We start from the raw sequence: 18,727 nt of genomic DNA, 5'->3' as shown, positions 1-18,727 counted from the left end.
CCACTAAACAGTCATCATCCCTAAGGGCTTATGTAACCTAGTTTAAAACAATACTTACAAGCCAGACCCCTCTTTCTCTGTGATCAAAGAAAGTCAGCAGCTGCTCCTGTTCTATTTGAATTTTACAAGCAGAGACGCTGTGAACTGAAAGCTGTGACCCCAATAATATATTTATTATGTGTCTCTTTGAAAACAAAAAATAATATTTTCAGAATTCATCTGTATACAAAAATGTTATTTTTCTCCATAATGGTTTCTGAATTACCCATTTATAGATATCCATTCTCTTGTTTAGGACCACAGATTGTAAGTGGTTATAAAATATTTATTTGATTATTATTATTATTATTATTTGAGAGTACCTAAATATTACATTTTATTACATTTATATTTCTTATGATATTTCTTTCTACCACTACATTTTGCATAGTCGTCAGTATTTTTTTTCTTAGTGTTTAATGTGAACAGTAAATGTTGAACTAACAATACTGTGCATTGTCATCTGAGTCAGAAGCATCAATGAGAACATCATTCCAACTGTTGCAAACAGTCTGGGACAATTAGATTCAATCAGTTCAGATTCTCCATTTATTTTGTTCTGTTCTGAGCTGAATGGAATATTGTACCTGCAAAATGACAACACCTCAAAACAATATTTAATCAGTCATTTCTAATTATGATAAGCCCACTTTAGAGACATGAAGAGTAAAATATAAAGCCTAGACTCTGCTCACAGTAAAAAGCGAATCCAAGAGAAATACAATCCATTTATTTGTTCATTTTTGTTTGATCATCAGCTGTGCTTGTAGTGACCTGTCAGTCATTTTGGAGATATCACAAGTATATGGAATAGAAAAGGAGAGAAGCCCAACATCCATAAAGACAGATGTTTCATAATATACAAAAACAACCAAAAAAAGTTGTTTAGCTTTTAAAAATTTACAACAGCCTTATATATTATATTTGCATTATATCACTATGATATTTTGAACAAATGGGATACACTGTACAAGCATAGCCACAAAGCTTAAATAGTTTATAATCTGATAAATAAATCTTGTAGATAAATAAATGCATCATTATTTATCATCGTCTCCGCAAAAACACTTACAGTTTCTCTTAACTCTAGTCCAGTATATACCTCTTCTGTATACTTTTTATGGCATGTTAAGAGAGCAGCAGTACAGTGATTACTTTCACTGAAGGACCGTTAAGAACAGTTTGTATCAGAGCTCTGTTCAGTCGGGACTTTGCACCCTTAGGACGAACCATGCAATACCCAAGCACATCAGGGCAACCCTCCTCTTCATCTGTCATCCGGTGACAACCTTCTCATACACCCTAACCAACAGTGTCCATTTTGTATCTCTCAGCTAGAAAGAAACAGCACACTTTTTGGTAATTCACTTCTCTTGTTTGACTTTTTTGTGACCATATAAAAGGAGACAGACAGCCTTTCATGTTACATAGCTCTCTAGTCACAACGACACAAGCCATATGTGCAAACTCATCATAAAAATATCTCTTGATAACTTCAGAGTGCCTGCAGCCATAATAAAGATAAGCCTGTTTCCTCTAATGCAGTGCAGTGCTTCCCAATTCAGGTGGGTTTTTTTGTTTTTTTTAAACAACTTTAGCTTTTGGTACCACCTGTGTGACCAGCATCTGTTGTCCTCCCAGACTCATGAAGAGCATTACACAACAAAGTAGGAAAAAACATATCAATGTCATTGTTGTGTGCAGATTGTCAATGCAAAGAGAGAGAGGCAGTGGTGTTTTTGAAAACGTCTCTTCCTTGTCAACCACCTGTAAATGGCACTGGATGCTGCAAACTAGCTGCCAATGTTCTCTAAAAAGACCTCTTCCAGGACTTGCACAGGATCTTCTGAAAAGCTCGTCGGAAGTCCTGGTTGAAGATGGTGTAGATGACGGGATTGAGGGAGCTGTTGCAGTAACCGATCCAGAAGAAAAACTTGAAAAGGGTGTCATGGATAGCACAGGGCTCCCGACAGATCCCATACAGGCTGTAGCTGAAGAAGAACGGAAACCAGCAGACCACGAACACCCCCATGACCACGGCCAGCACAAAGGTGAACCGCTTCTCTCGTGCCTGGGAAATTTTTTTTCTCGAAATGGTGTTCCTCCTTTTTCTGCGTGAGGAAAACAAGTCCAGGGACTTGCTGCTGGCTCGGGACTTCCGGCTGGAATGCTTGGAGCTGGAGCTGTTCTTGCGGCTGGACCGGCGGTCTTTTCGTGAGGCCGCCATCTCGTTTTGGGTCCGCTTGGCCTTCTCATCAGACGAGCTGCTGTCCTCCAGCTCAGCATCTGGGTCATCCTCGCCTGGTTTGCCTTCCCCTGGTGGTGGCGAGGCACAGTGCCCGTTTTCCCGCCTAGAATCCTCACGGCTCAAGCCGTTCTCCAGCTGTGGCGTTCCTGATCCTCCATCCGGATCGCGACGCTTTTCAGACATATTTCGGGTTCTCGTCTTAGCCACCTGGTAGATTCGGATGTAAACAAGGATCATGATGACACACGGGGCAAAGAACGACCCGATGCTGGAGTACAGGATGTACCACGTGTGGTCGTTCAGTTGGCATTGTGGTTCGCTGCTGTCACCCTCGTTATTCCGGTCCATGGAGATGAGCGGTGGGAAGGAGATTACAGCCGCGATTAACCATACCACCACAATCATGCCCTTTACCCTGCGAGGTGTCCGCTTCAAGTTATACTCGACTGCCTGTGTTACAGACCAGTACCTGTCCAGACTTATGGCACACAGGTGAACAATAGAAGATGTGCAGAAAAGAACATCTAGCGCCAGATAGATATCACACCAAACTTTCCCAAAAAACCAGTAGCCCATTAATTCATTGGCCAGAGAGAAAGGGATTATCAAGGTGGCCACCAGAATGTCAGCACTGGCCAGAGACACAAGAAAAAGGTTTTGTGGTGGCTTTAGCGCTCTGCTCGTCAAAACGGCGATAACGACCAGCACATTCCCCACTATTGTAAACAATATGAGGAAGCTCACCAGCCCCGCGAGCCCTATAATGGTTGCCGGAGAATAGCGGCTTGTAGAATTCCCAAAGGATGTTAAACCAATGTCAATGTAAGTGTCCACTTCGCTTGCAAAGCTTAAGTTATGCATATTGATTTAGAAAAAGCTCTGCTGTCCAATAAATCGTCCACGCGCGTCTTTGAGAATATTCTCTCTATCTTTTTTTATTTCACAAAGTTATTTGCAGGTTCCTCTGTTTCTTCTTACCTTGTGTTCTTATTTTAATCCCGTTCGCGTCTTTTTCTTTTCCGCGCAATTCCTCTTACGGCTCATTTGGTCGCGGCTTTGAAAAAGAGACCCATCCCGTGGTGAGTTTGAAGTAAGCATCACCGTGTCTTACATCCGTGCGACCTGCTCGTCCTCTCGCGGGCGTCTCTCTCAGCATCCACCCGAGCGAAACACCGCCGGGACTCAACTATCCACGTGCTGACAGCATTAAACTGATGGAGCGCTGCCCCGCCCCTGGTGAGAATCAGACGGAGAGAACTACTGACTGCTGAAGTAGCCTACCCTACCACCGTTTAGCGCCGTTCTCTATGTTACATTGAACATTGTATATCAGAGCAGAGCGAAATTCTATGCATTGCAAACATTTCTTCTTTACGCGTCTCTGAACAGACAACAAGAGCTAGCCTATAACCTGGGCAAACATGCGTTGGGCATTGCATGTTAAAATACATTAATTTTATTTTGTAGCACTAGGCGTTGTCAGGAATAACGTTGTTAAGAGGGAAAAGGACCGTGAACTGTGAAGAAACTACGGCTTTAGGCATCTTTGCTCGCTGGGTGTCACTGTTGTAACAATGCCATTGTGCCTTTAAATAACGTGAAAACCCGTCAAATTCAATATAAGCATATTCTTTCCTCATAATCTCGAAATTGCTTTGAAACATTTTTTATTAGCTTTGAAATTATTTTTGACAAGTAGCCTAAGTGTTGAATTTTCAAAACAGATAATCAATCATGTACTTTTTACCTCAAACATTTCAGCATATTTTCCATAGGCTCAATACTCAATCTCAAAGTACATTTTTTTCTATCAAATGTGTTTTATCTAGACATACCAGTACGTTCAGTGTGTGTGTGTATGTGTGCGAGAGAGAGAGAGGGAGAGAGCAGTTGCAATTTGTCAACATACTGCAGAGCATGATAGACTGCAATGGAGAGGAACTAATCAATGATTTTGTGAGAGAGAGGTCAAAAAGGTGGCCATGGGTCCCGTTAAAGAGGTGGGCATCTAAAAGAGAGAGAGACAAAATGCAGGAAACTTATCAATGATGTCCAATGAAGTTCAATTAAAGTCCAGGTGCCATGTGGCAGAGGCTGCTAGATTCACTGCAGTATCAGTTCATTCAGACTGTAAGGGCATTTTGTCAAGCTAACCAGTATGTTGTTGTTATGGTAAATGGCATAACTGTATACATTAAATGCAGGTACATACAGTAGGCTAATTAGGCTATACTCTTTAAATAGGCATAAAACCTCATGACAGCTGTCATGTCTCCTTTAATCACCATAACACACTGGATTTATGCACTTTATGTCAGCTTGGTGTAATAATGCGTGTTTCCTACATGATACGATAACTGTAAGGTACTGTCAAATTTTCTGTACCGCAAATCAAATTTCAAACAATTAACTCATTTTCAAAGCTATCAAATTGAAAAAGATCATTCTGTTGTGTTTTGCTAATTAAATCAAATGTTCTAATTACATGTCACAATGAAATGTTTTGAAAGAGTGGTTGTGTGAAAGGTGAAATGTACTGTACAGCCCTAATAAAAGCAGCTTGAGTACTAATACTTTAAAATTGGCACAGTGTACAAAAAATATTGTTGGCTCTGACAAATTGCTTGCGATGTGCCTCATTTGTAAATCTCTTTGGTTAAGAGCATCTGCTGAATTAATAAATACAAATTATAGCATTTACATGAATTACATGTTGCCAGTTTTAACTTTTGTACCAATAGCATTTAATATTTTTTTGGGAATATTCTAAATACTAAATGTAATAAGTGTAAATATATATATATATATATATATATATATATATATATATATATATATATATATATATATATATATATATATATATATATATATATATATATTCATTCAGTCAGTGGTCAAGGTGATTGGTACTGTTCTCTGATCTATCAGAGGTCTCCAGTGAAATGCTGTTCTTGAATTTTTTTTTTATTTTTTTTTTTAACTTAACAGTCATCACTACTACTTGTTTCATCAGTGAAACAAAGCAGCATTTCTTTATTTAACATTACAAAATGAAATATTATAATGAGGTTAGCATGTGATATATTTGCTTCGCTTTAAGTGAAACTAGTCTACTCCTGAAAGAAAATTATTGCTGAAACTCATTCATGGCATATACTGATGCTCCACTGATTGAGTAGGGGTTGTCACATGTCTGCAATATTAAGTTGGATAAGTTACTGGAGCTAAATAACAGACTTGCATTACAGAACCCAAATACGAGATTGCAAAAGTTAATTCTTATGTAAACTTTGATGATATTAAGTAATGCTTTTAATGCCGACTGAGTGACAACTGGGATTTAATTTGAATTATAAGTTGGTGATCAGATTGGTCCGATAGATAGTCGGACTTGTAACCCAAAGGTCGCGGGTTCGAGTCTCAGGTCCGTCAGGGATTGTAGGTGGGGGGACTGAATGTCCAGCGATCTCAATACCATGACTGAGGTGAGACCCTTGAGCAAGGCACCAAACCCCCAACTGCTCCCTGGGCGCCGCAGCATAAATGGCTGCCCACTGCTCCGGGTGTGTGTTCATGGTGTGTGTGTGTTCACTGCTGTGTTTGTGCACTTGGATGGGTTAAATGCAGAGCACAAATTCTGAGTATGGGTCACCATACTTGGCCATACATCCTTTCACGTCACCATACTTGGCCACACATCTTTTCACATCCTTTTCCTTTCCTTTTTACTGAATAATATATACTGTATAAAGTGTTGCGGTATAAATAAACAGTATTACAGATCCAGTTTCAAACAGATGTGTTTGTCTGTAATGCCTATAAAATCTCCAAACTTAAAGAATTTTTTAATTTCTTTATATTTCAAATGATGCTTTATTAACAAAGTTCGGGAGGAGCACGTTCAGATAATTAACCTAATTAACACAAGAGGAGCACAATCAGTAATCAACCCAGTTAACGAGATGAGAGGTGTGTGTATATAAACACAGCAGATTTACCTCTGTTCCTTGACAGTTTTCCAGCATCCCTCCGCCAACCCTTCTCCGCACTTACATCTATTCCTGTCCTAACCTATAGGGGGGGTACTCAGGGTTCGGGCCAAAGTTCCGGCTCGGAGCCCTCCCCTCGGACAGCATGCCAAATATGCATAAACTTTATTCTATTTATTATATGTAAGTGTGAACTCGTGAAACAAGGCTTTGTCAATTCCTAATGCAAACTTTCCTTTCTATTTGACTTTTATTGCAGTTATTTGGCATCGTTTTTGCTAAGTTTATATTAAATGAAAACTCAGGAATTAAACTGGAATCTAAATACATATTCTATTCAATTCTAAGTCTAATTCTAAGAATTTTTGTTTATGGGCACTTGAGGTGGACGTGCGTGGCTGTGTGTGCGCATATCCATCGTGTTACTGAATATCTAGTGCCTTTGTGTGTGACACATCACGTTTGCGTTTGTTGAACAGATTTATGTGTATGAGTTTGTGAACAATCGATTTTGAGACACACCTATCTGACTGCGTTGGCTTCCTCTTGCTCTGTTTCTGTTGTGAGTTGTTTGTGTGCGTAGGTGGGATGGCGGGTGGGCCTACAATTCAATGCTGTTAAGAGCAGCAGAAGTTGACCCTCTGGCTCTGCTCTTCTCAAAGCTGATTTGTATCGAGTCTTCCTGGCTTGTGATCATTAAAGGTTCCCCTTGGGCCACACTTGTGTCTGTTTAATTGAAGTGTGTGTGTGAGTGATCCACATCATTACCTTGAGTTGATCCACCCTTTCTTCCCTCGCCCCGTGTTTCATTCACACTTGAGTAATACAAATGTAAAATCATGTCAAGCAAACAAATGCACAGGTTTAGTACATGAACATACTTGTAGACATCTCAGATATCAATTTAATACTGATATCATCTGTGGTAGCTTTTTTTTACAACATAGAAAATATATGAGCATCAGATATAATTTTTTTGAAAGACATTTACCCAAACTTTTCATCAAAAGTTTGGAATAATTAAAATGTTTTTGAAAGAAGTCTCTTACATTCAGTAAGGTTGCATTTATTTGATCAAAATAGAGTAAAAACAGCAATATTGTGAAATATAATTAAATATCATTCATTTTAAATAACTATTTTCTTTTTTTAACATATTTTAAAGTGAAATTAATTCTTGTGATGGCAAAGCTGAATTTTCAGCATCATTACTCCAGTCTTCATTGTCACATGATCTTTCAGAAATCATATTATATCATATCAAATCTAATCTACTGATTTGCTGCTCTATTATTATCAATGCTCAGTTATTAATAATAATGGTTGTTATCAATGTCCAAAACAGTTTCTGCTGATTAATATATCTGTGGAAACTGTGAAACATTTGTTTGAAATATTTTTGTAACATTATAAATCACTTTTTATTAATTTAATGTGTCCTTGATGAATAAACTTTTCTTGTTTATTTCATAATTTACTTACTCACTCACTCACCCACTCTACCCTAAACTTTAGACTGGTTGTCTATCACACTTTCCATAAGACTACTAAGCATCAACACTGATAATAATAAGAAATGTTTCTTGAGCAGCAAACAAGCCTACAGTATTAGGATCACATAACACTGACAACTGGAGTGATTGCTAGTTGCTGCTCAAATTCACTTTATTTCATCACAGGAATCCATTTAAAAATATATTTAAATAGAAAAAGGAAATGACTGAAAATGAGGAAACGATGAAAAAAAGGGGGGGAAAGCGAGAAAGGCAAGTAGAAACATTACCTGGATTTTGCGTAAAGGCTAACACACATGAGGATTGATTGAAAGTTCGTAGACAATCATTCTAGCTACACTGTGATTTCATGTCACAGTAACTGATGACAGCTACAGAGGCAAGTGTACAAGGGTGTGTGTGTGTGTGTGTGTGTGTGTGTGTGTTCCATTTACAGGCCCACACAGTCAGATGCCACGAGACACTGTGGCAGGCTTGATTGTAATTCCCTAGTCAGCGGGTGCACAGTGTGAATTGTAATTGGCCTCAACAGCAGGATTTGCTACAATTGAATTTCATTGCAGCAATCACAGTTATTGGACTGTTTTATACAATGTTTTATTGGGTAATATATTCAATGAATTAAGTATATTATTTAGTTTACACTTCATCCAAAGCAACTTACAGTAAATGAAGTCGCTGCTAAAGGAATTAGTGAAGGAACAATGTGAGCTGAAGAATTGTTTCAGAAAATCTCTGGTTGGGGTGTATTGTGTCTCCCATGAAAATGCTGATGAGGGCAGATCTAATAATTGTCCTTTGTTGCTGCGGTTCACTGTTGGACAGATTTTGATACAGGTGAGACTGGCTGTTATTAAGCTAAATCAGCTTAAGACAGATGGCTGATGTGTGTTAGAGAGAAGGAGAGATGGGAGGGAAACGTCTTGGAGGATAACAGGTCAGAATGTCTTCTTAATGTTCAGTGGCTGAAATGGCTCATCATGCACCACAGTTCATGGGCGACTTTCACAAAACCTATCAACATGTTCAACAAAACAGCAAGAGAAAAAGAATGAAGTGTGTTCCTTAAAGAATATTTTTCTTTTACTGTTGCACGTTTTCATTATTTTCAATCGAATTGTCTTTAAAGTGATGCAATACAATGTTTCAATATTTATTGTTTTATTTATTTAATTAATCTGTTATCGCATTTAAGTTATACTGATTTTGAATAAAAAAATGTACAATAATATTCAATTTGTTAACATTAGTTAACTACGTTAGTTAATACAAACTATTCAAAATACTTCTACTTCTAAAGCATTCATTAATCTTATGTTAATATCAGTACTCCAGCGATTTACACAAACACCACAGGAAAGTTTTATTTACAGTATGTAATCAGTTTTCCTATTTGCAAAACGAAGGATGTAGATTGCTCGATTTATTAATTTGTTTGAAATATTCATGTTTGGGCATTTTAAAGTGGCACCATCAGGCAAGTTTTGTAATACTCTTTACAGAAGTTGTGTTAAGTGTGTGATGTGCAATGTCTTTTGAATTGGACACAACTAATTATGTCTCTTTGCAGACCGCATTGACCGTTGCATTTTGGAAATAACCAACTGCTGTGTCATGCACCCAATTTTCCCCACCCATGGCGAACGATCTCATTTCACATTAGGAAATGTTTGAATTTTCAAATGCTTGAATTATGGATCCTGGTTCCCTTTACCTCTCCAGTCCATTTTACATTGGCAGTCATAGATGAAACTCTTCAGGATACACAGCTTGCCTTGAAGTTAATAGACATTCCCCTACTGAGACTGCTGTCCCTCATTGTTATATACTGCACAGAAATTCACACCTGGATACTCACTAAGCCTTCTCTGCTGTTGTTTTGAAAGAAATTTTACTTTTCCAAAATCACAAATGTCATGCGAATGAGATGCATGCATATTGTTAGCCTGATGCACAATAAGGAGCAGAAAGAATGAGCCGAGATGAAAGCAGCAGGGTAGAAGTAGGGGTAGGTATGAATAACCAGTTCATTAGAATGCTCTGGAAGACTGACAAGGCCAATGTGTTAAAAAGAGAGGCCTTTTAATGATTGAGAGAGCAAGCATGGAATCAGACCCATGTGTGAGTTTGTGGTATCTTTCCTTTTCTTACAAGTTAATGGGTGATGACAGCATAGAGGATGAAAGAGAAGATGAGAGAGAAGAAGAGAGAAATAATGTCAAAGGGAAGAATTTTGCATGTTCCCATAGGGACTGGTAACTTGGGTCTGAACAATTCCTTAAAACTTCCAGTATTGAATTTTTGTTTTTATTCCACCTTTATGCCAGATTATAAAGCAATATAATTAAGAATATAATTATAGGAAGTCACAGATGGGAATCAGAGGGACCTTGTCTGGTTATTTTAAGTCCTCACCATGTTAGCGACATGGAGTTGATTGGAAAGCACCAGACTCAGTGTGACTTTGCCTTAGGTTTGCTGGCTGATAATTTGTAATGGTTGATTGCTGATCTTCTTGTAGCAAGAATATTTATTGGCATGTCCATGATGCTGGACTGTAAGGATCAGAATTCAGTTCAGTGTGCACCAACTGAAAAATATGTCAGAAGTAATCAAGCCTTATGTATGTATATTGCAATGCAATGACATTTGCCAAAGCAATTTTTTCTCAGGCCATTTCACAATAACTCAATATCTGAAATGCATTCCGTTTATTGTAACAAATTGGAATAAATATTGGAATAAATCTGTTTCATTCTACCATAAATATTGCTGCACTGCCAACTGGATATTATGAGGTCATGAGTAATGCCTCAAATAAATTCTGCATCCACATCAGCCAAAGCCAAATCTAAAAGCCTGTTATACCTCTAATTGGTCAGTTTGGAAATAAGGTTCTCTTTATCCCAGTGACTGTGTGAGCTGTTTGACTGATTTTGTGAACACAGGCAGAGCCTACGTGTTATATGCATGAGCTGTTCTGTGGAGAAGTTCATCATGTCACTCACACTTTCTCTCATTATTGTTCAGATCAATACCCACAGTTCTTCATCACGCTCGGCTTATACTAACCCTTTTATAACTCTACAACTTCTTTAATCACACAGACAAGACTACTGTTTATATTGCATGTGCTTGCTGCTGGAATTGCAGGGCTTTAAATCCAATGCTTAAGCACCTACTTGAATCTGCTTGATCTGAGTTGAGTGTTTGTTATTACTGCATGACAAACCGCTTCTTGGAGTCTGTTGTTTTCATATGTGTGGTGGGGTATTACACCCCAAAAGATATGTGATTTCTAGATGGGATGTCCTTTTCTATTTGTTGTGCAAATACATGGCATGCAATGCATGCAAATTTTAAAGGAATAGTTTTCCCCCCAAAAAAAATTTGCACCCTCAGGCAGTCTTAGATGCAGAGTCTGTTTCTTCATTGGAACAGATTTGGAGAAATTTAGCATTACATCTCTTGTTCACCGTGATCATCAGAAGTGTATGGGTGCCGTCAGAATGACAGTCCAAACAGCTGATAAAAACATTGCAATAATCCACACATCATCTGTTGTGTAAAGCTGTGTGTTTCTAAGAAATAAATAAATTAATATTTTAACTTCAAACTGTTGTTTTGATAAAATATGAGTGCAGAGGATTCATTGGTGAGCAAGTTATGTAATGCTAAATGTCTCCAAAACTGTTCCTGTGAAGAAACATAAATATCTACATCTTGGATGGCCTGAGAGTGAGTACATTTTCAGCAGATTTTCATTTTAGGGGTGAACTATTCATTTAAATACACAAAATAGACAAGGTGGTGTGACTCAAACATACATGTACACTCATGCTCTTTCAGTCTTATACATCCCAGGTGGTGGGAGTGGAGAATGTAAAATATGGAAAAGAGGGTCAAGGATATGCCACTTTACTCTTTCTCTTGCTGTCACTGTTGTCAGAAGTAGCCACCCATTCTGAGCATATGCTGTCCTCTGTGTGTGTGTCTGCATGCATATGTATTATGTGCGTCCACTGTAAAATGAATAATTTCTACCTGATCCAATCCTTAAATTTAGGATGATTCAATGATGTTAAATATTATTTCTGTGTTGAGTAGAATTAATTAATTTAGATGTTACCACATGATGCACATTTTATTTGTCTAACATGAAATGCTTGTCTGGAACTCAAGGTAAAATTTATTTACATGTAAATTTTCCCTTTTGGAATTTTTCTTTGTTATAATTAACTGACATCAAGGTGACAAGGCTACCTCCATGCTTCATGAATTTATGTTAATCCCATATACAGCAAGATCACATTGATGTACTTGGTTGATGCCTACATCTCTGCAATCTCTTATGAGTTCTTATATGACTACTTAGTTTCTTGGATCACTTGAATGAGGCTAAGCAGCTGAATGCCGCTGTCCTTGGTGCTGACATTCATTTGCGAGGCAGTTTTAGCTCAATGTGAAATTCTATTATGCTGTTACTGCATTTTCAGCTGCAGGGAGCTGTTTGGCTTATTAAAATTAATGTATTCTCCAGCATGCATTCTGAAGTTTTAATAGTTGCAGGGTGCAATTTGAAGGTTTAAATTTCTAAAAATGATCTAATCATTACTCAGGGTACATTGAAGGCATATAAATACGCTTGTGAAAAGGCAGATTGCTGATAAGGAAATGGCTTATAGAAATTTATGCAAAGCTATGGTACATCAGATGGAATTTAATCAGTAATCTAAATTCAGACCACTGCGCTTTACAGATTATTAGTGTCAGGAGGGGTGGACGGATGTCCTTTTATTAAATAGAATTAGATGTTTGTCTTGTCTAATGCCTTTGGCTTTATCAGAAAGGATTCTGACTATTATTATATATATATTTATATGAATAATTATTTATTAGTTTGTTATAAATAAAGTCACTGATATTTGGCTTTAAATGATGGCACCATAAGTGATGTCTGAAGTCTTCTAAATTCTTTCTCATCACTATAGGTCACAGTGTTACAGATCAGTGACAGTTCAGATCTTCTGAGTACACATACCCCATTACATACCCCAAATAATACCATTACTTTCTCATGGTGTATCCAGAACTTAACAGGAAATGTCTTGTCATGAAAAAGTTACTCACATGGGATAAAAGAAAAATGTGAATAATAGGAAAATGTGTTGGTAGCATGGTACAGTGATGTATCAGATAGTAATGCCATAGTACTTTGATATATAAAATAAAATACTCAGGTAAATACCATATGGTTGTAAAGAATATCATGGTACAAAAGGTGTGATAATACCATGGAACCATGTCCAAAAGCATAGTAATGCAATGCTATTTTTTATTGGTGGAAGAAAACAACTACCCAGGCTACCCGAAAACAATATAAATAGAAATGTTAATTCACTCTCACGGCAAAAAAGCAGTTATCAATTTTCATGACCTTTCAACAATTGTCAACACATCAAGCTACTCTGGAGTCTCTGTTTGTTTTCTGTCTCTGTCTGCTTCCCTTTTTCCATCATTAAGACTGATCTGAAAACACACATTGCTTTACCCCAGCAGGAGCTGCTATTGAACACTACCTCTATGTAAATACTCATTATTATTTGCCTGAATGTTTGCCAGTTTTATCACACATTGCTTTTGTGGTTTATTTTTGTTCTTGGGTTCAGACCTGGCAGAGAACAGACTTTGAAAACAGATACATCAATATCTCACATGCAATTGCTGTGTGAAATTTGACCACATGCTTTGATATGAATTTCTCATCAGGTCAAAATGTCATGTTTGAGTAAATGATGCCTGTACGTGTCTGCACATGTTCACTCTTCTTTGATGTTTTGGCAACAGCTACATATCTCAAAAAAGTTGTGCCGAGTTTGGGTAATTACAAGGGTTTTATTATTGAGTTTCAGCAAACTTTAGTTTTGCATGTGCAAATCGTTGAGTTTTCTTGCTGGATGTAATGGATTAATTGATATTTTGGCAGCCAGAATGGAAAGATGATCAACCGACAGATAGGGGAAAATTTGCATAAGCTGTTAATTAAACATGTTTTAATCTAAAACTCTTGTACTTTATGTAATTACAAATCCGTGTTCTGATTATGTTGCATAAATTCAGCATCACTCTGTTTGTAAGCATCTCATTGTTTGTTTGTTTTTATATTTATATTTTTGACAAAAACGTAAAGAAACTGAAGATGTACAACATCATGGGAAAAAATGTTTGTGATTTTATGCAAGCTTGTCTTCTATAAAAACAAAAACTCTGCCTAAACTTTGTTCTGAAAAGCCCACCCTTACCTTCAATTCACAACAAAATGGTTCAAAACACTTCAGAAGTTTAACACTGACTTCAGACTTGATTTAATGGTACAATCTAATTTCAAGTTGATACAGAGTTCCTGTCTTGTTCAGTTGAGCGAGAAGCCTCACACAGTACTCAGCATTAAGTAACTACCTTTCCAGCGAGGGGAGAATTACAGAACAGATCAGATAAAACAGATAGAAAGGAAACTCCATAGTGGCTCTTCACATCTATTGATCTGCAGATCTCCAGCTAGCATTTCGAATTGGAACAGTTTCACCGCTTCTATCAATGAATGTCTGTCTGACTTTGAATTTCCATCCTATGGGTTTATTTAGAAGTTTCAATACGATATCGAATTTCAAAACATTTACTTTGTTAATGCACATTCTTGCGAATGATAATTTAATGACTTCCTCTTCCACTGAAATGACATTCCATTTCCGCTGACATCACTTTTCTCGGAGTTCTAAAGTAACAGCAGCTGTTTTGCTTCAGTTCTGATCTGAAAGAAAAATGACAGTGGCATTAAAAATTTGCACAGCTCTATCAGTGTAATTCTCTTTCCTGACCCGTTTGGCTATAGAATGACCAGGACAGGCAGATGGCAGTCTGATAAAAGGTAGATATCCTTCCGGGAATTCAGTCTCAAAGTTTCAGTCTCTGTGTAATAGGCTACATACAAAATTGGATTGCATCACTCACTCAGCAGGTCTGAAGTGGCACATAAGGGCCATTCAGTTGTTTGTTTCTAAAGAGAACTCTGGAAAATGAAGCGGAAAATGACAGCAGCAGCTGGTACTAAAAAGGCAGATATCTTTAAATCTGCATATCAGAATAGACTAATGTTTTAGAGAAATACCCAAGCCAAGTTAGTGAAATTACAAGAGTATGAGTGGCTCTGTGTCTACCAACCATTTGTCATTTATTCTTTGGCTTTCACATGTTATTAAATTTTAGTTTATTGTCTGATTTAGTATTGTTACTAAATTAAATGTTGTGGTACTTTCTCATCAAATATTTGGAAAAAATCATACAATCTTCGAACAGGCTTGTTTGTTTGTTTTTTAAATAATGGACAGACATAATCAGAATCTGCAGACTGGAATTCTGTGGGATGAATTTAAACATAGTAAAACAGAGCTGAGAGCTGATTCGGTTTAGCATATAATTGCTGTCATGATGTCTAACATGAACAATTGCCTTTAATATATATTTTACTCTCTTTCTCTTTTTCTCTGCATAATAAAATGGCAGTCCATGTATTCCGCACTCTCTAATAATCTGTCCTCTCATTTGCTTTCTGCAGAGATGTGATTCTCCTGCTGGAAATGAAATAAAAGACAGACATCTTGGCCACAGGCATGATGTGTTTTTACCTCTTTTTCCTTTCCTCGCTCTCTCTATCATTACCCCCAGGTCCTCTTCTCACATCACCATCTCCTTACACTCTCAGACTCACTAGCACTCTCAGGGTTTCTCAGTTTACTCATAATTCTCTTTTACTTACCTTTCACTGTGGTCCACGCTCTCCTTCTCCTCTTATCTTATGTGGTCTTTACAAAACTGATTGTGTGGAGAGGTTGGGGGAAATAAGAGGCATGCTGCAGTGTGAAGGAGTGACTCTGTGGTTCATCCACTTGTCAGTTCTGTCAGACAGAGGTTCTTGATAAGACTCCTACTAACAGTTTTAATTTTAGGGTTAGTCAACATTTTGTCATGTCATATTTATCCATTTTAGACTAAAGTGGCATCTAATTTGAATGCAAAGTTATTAGGAAATTAAGCAAAAAGTTCCATTTTACATTTTATAGATTATACTTGGGGCAACATTTAACAAAAACAAGCAAAAGCTGTAGTTGCTGTAAATATCTGAGCTCCTAAAATAACATTATAATGAATAAGCTTACACTATTGCAATACAATGTTGTGAATCCTTTGTCTTAGTTTTGTATTGCCTGTATGTGTCGTCTTGTTCCATACAAAACACAACTGGAGCCATCCAGCCTTGACTCTAGTGGAAATGACCTTGGAGGACTCCAATTTTAATATTACTGTAATATTTTTACAGTGTTCATCTTGTTTGCTAAGCCAGTTGTTTTGAATTATGCAGTGGACTTTTTTTCAAGCCAGGCTCATTTTAAAAACATGCCTACTGCAGCATTTCTGCAAAATTATGTATTGTTGCATCTTGCACGTTTTGCAACACTTTCAAAGTGAAATGTCCAGTTAGTGGTGCTAAAAGCAAGCTCAGTTTAACAGATAAATGTGAATGTTTTAATATATTGGCTGTTGTATGGATATGGCAGTTCATTAGTGGCAGTAAAACAACAACTTTTATCCCAGTTCACATGATTTATGATTATTGGAACAGATTAATATGTTTATGACCTCAAAACACTTTTCATATTATAGTACATGATTTGTAAATAATACATTTTGATGTTTGCCTCGCATAACCAGCTGCAAAAGTTTGGCTTTTCTGATGTAGTAAACTTGCTTGGTAGCTCACCTGGTACAGTTACAATGTGGAGCACTTGGCTACCAGTCCCTTGATAGGCAAGTCATGGTAGAAGAGCTAAAATGCAATGATTGCTTTGGTATATACATTTTTACCTCACATTGTTTTTGTTAACATTATCAATTAGTTTTAGAGTAGGTCTAGTGCAGCGCCAGTCATTGGACATTTAATTTTTTAACTGCAGTAATACAGGCAACAACCCGTTTAATAAAATTGTGAGACATTCACATTCATCTGTTTCGGATGATACTGAATGGACTTTTAGGACTATTCTCTGGACATTTTACTTTGAAAGTGTTAATAAACACGTGCAAGAAGCAATGTAATGCCCTTTTGCCTGGGGCCCGTTTTACCAATGAGCATGAGTTGGAAAATAACACACAACCTACCCTAAACCTGAAAGTCGTGGGAAGTCGTGGCCTAATGGTTAGAGAATTGGACTCGTAATCGAAAGGTTGCGGGTTCGAGTCCCCGGCCGGCAGGGATTGTAGGTGGGGGGAGTGAATGTCCAGCGCTCTCTCCACCCGCAATACCACGACTGAGGTGCCCTTGAGCAAGGCACCGAACCCCCAACTGCTCCCCGGGCGCCGCAGCATAAATGGCTGCCCACTGCTCCGGGTGTGTGTTCACGGTGTGTGTGTGTGTGTGCATTTGTTCACTACTCACTGTTGTGTGTGTGCACTTGGATGGGTTAAACGCAGAGCACCAATTTCGAGTATGGGTCACCATACTTGACAATACGTCACGACTTTTACTTTTTTTTTTTTTTTTTTTTTAAACCTAACCGACAGTGTTAAAAAAGTAAACGCATTTGTTATGCGTATTTGCAGAAGCCATTTCAACTTGCAGAAATTAGTGTTTATTAAATGATAATCTGCCCCCTGTAATTACGATTTGGATGAATTTTTGACAACATTAACTCTGCTCTCTAGCATGTGTCACAGTCCAATGAAGCAAATTCCTTTCACTAGTAAAGCTACTGAAATAAAGAATTCAAGTATTCTAAATCTACTCCTGTGATTGCTCAGTCTATACACCCTTAAGCAGATGCGACCCTAAAATGACATATCACACAGGGACCTTTTAACTCGCACATGGATGCACACACACCGGTTCTCACACACCGTAAATCTTGCAGCATTACATGCTCCAGTGGGCCAAAGCTACATTTGGCGAAATTAAATTGGCACAGAATGACCAACAAAATACTCAAGACCTTCATCCACAGCATTGGGAGGTCTTACTGTACGGCTGCAGATCAGAGCATGTCCTTCAATCTCACACACAGTGGTTTTATTGACAACCAGAGCACAGCACACCTGGACGTCTGTGAAGTGGGAATAAGCCTGCAGTTTCATCAAGTCTTGCAGCTTTTACAGTGATGGGTGGTGAGAGGGAGACAATTGGAGAGAGAGCAATGAATCAAACTGGAGAGAGAAGATGCAGGTGGACGTGTTTTTTAGAAATAGAATGAAAAAAAGGAAAATGGGATGGATTACCTGGGATTGAGGGAGAAGATGAGGATGCAAGGGAAAGGAAAAGAGGATGGAGATAGATTTGTTTCTTAAACGGCTTTTGGACATCCAAATTGGGAAAATATTACAGTTGTATATGAGTCTGCTGGCTTGCTTCAGTCAGTGTGTGCATTTTTGTCCTCCAAGGTTGATTTGTGCAGGCTGCATTTGAATAATTTATAAAAACCAACACTGTTTTTGACCCTGCTTTAACAACTCTCTTTAGGCCACCCACGAGTGTGAGCACACTTCACGATTTTTCCAAATGGAGTTATTCATAGCCTCTCAGAGCAGTTTCACCATCACTTATTGATGCATAGCTAATAAACACCTCTACTCTATTATTTTTTCTTCTTCTGTGAAACCAAAGAGAGCATATGTATTGAATTCTCAGAGCTATGGTCTTCTGAGCAGACACTGAAGATGATGAGCTAATGAGCCGAATGTCATGATGTTAAGTTCATGTCAGTCCCCTCTGAAGAGACAAGTGGGTGATAATTGCATAAACTTTGCCGTGCATGGCTTCTAATTAGAGTAATTTCAAAACAAGTCAAAGAAATGATTTGTGTGAATCAGGCACTAGTTATAATTCT

General features: G+C 37.8%; 1 protein-coding gene across 1 annotated transcript; it reads right to left on the bottom strand.

Annotated features, from left to right (window-relative positions):
* Positions 1-1,849: 1,849 nt before the first annotated feature.
* On the bottom strand, positions 1,850-3,148 carry LOC306872469 (alpha-2C adrenergic receptor-like; the record flags this gene model as incomplete). The annotated part of the gene is made up of 1 exon (XM_079421034.1): positions 1,850-3,148. One exon carries the CDS (start codon positions 3,146-3,148, stop codon positions 1,850-1,852), a length of 1,299 nt encoding a protein of 432 aa, XP_079277160.1.
* Positions 3,149-18,727: the final 15,579 nt, after the last annotated feature.

Source organism: Barbus barbus (genome assembly GCF_936440315.1).
Source record: "Barbus barbus genome assembly, chromosome: 7".
Classification (NCBI taxonomy): domain Eukaryota; kingdom Metazoa; phylum Chordata; class Actinopteri; order Cypriniformes; family Cyprinidae; genus Barbus; species Barbus barbus.
Note: the sequence above shows the minus strand (reverse complement) of the source record. Positions and strands in the feature narration are given on the sequence as shown.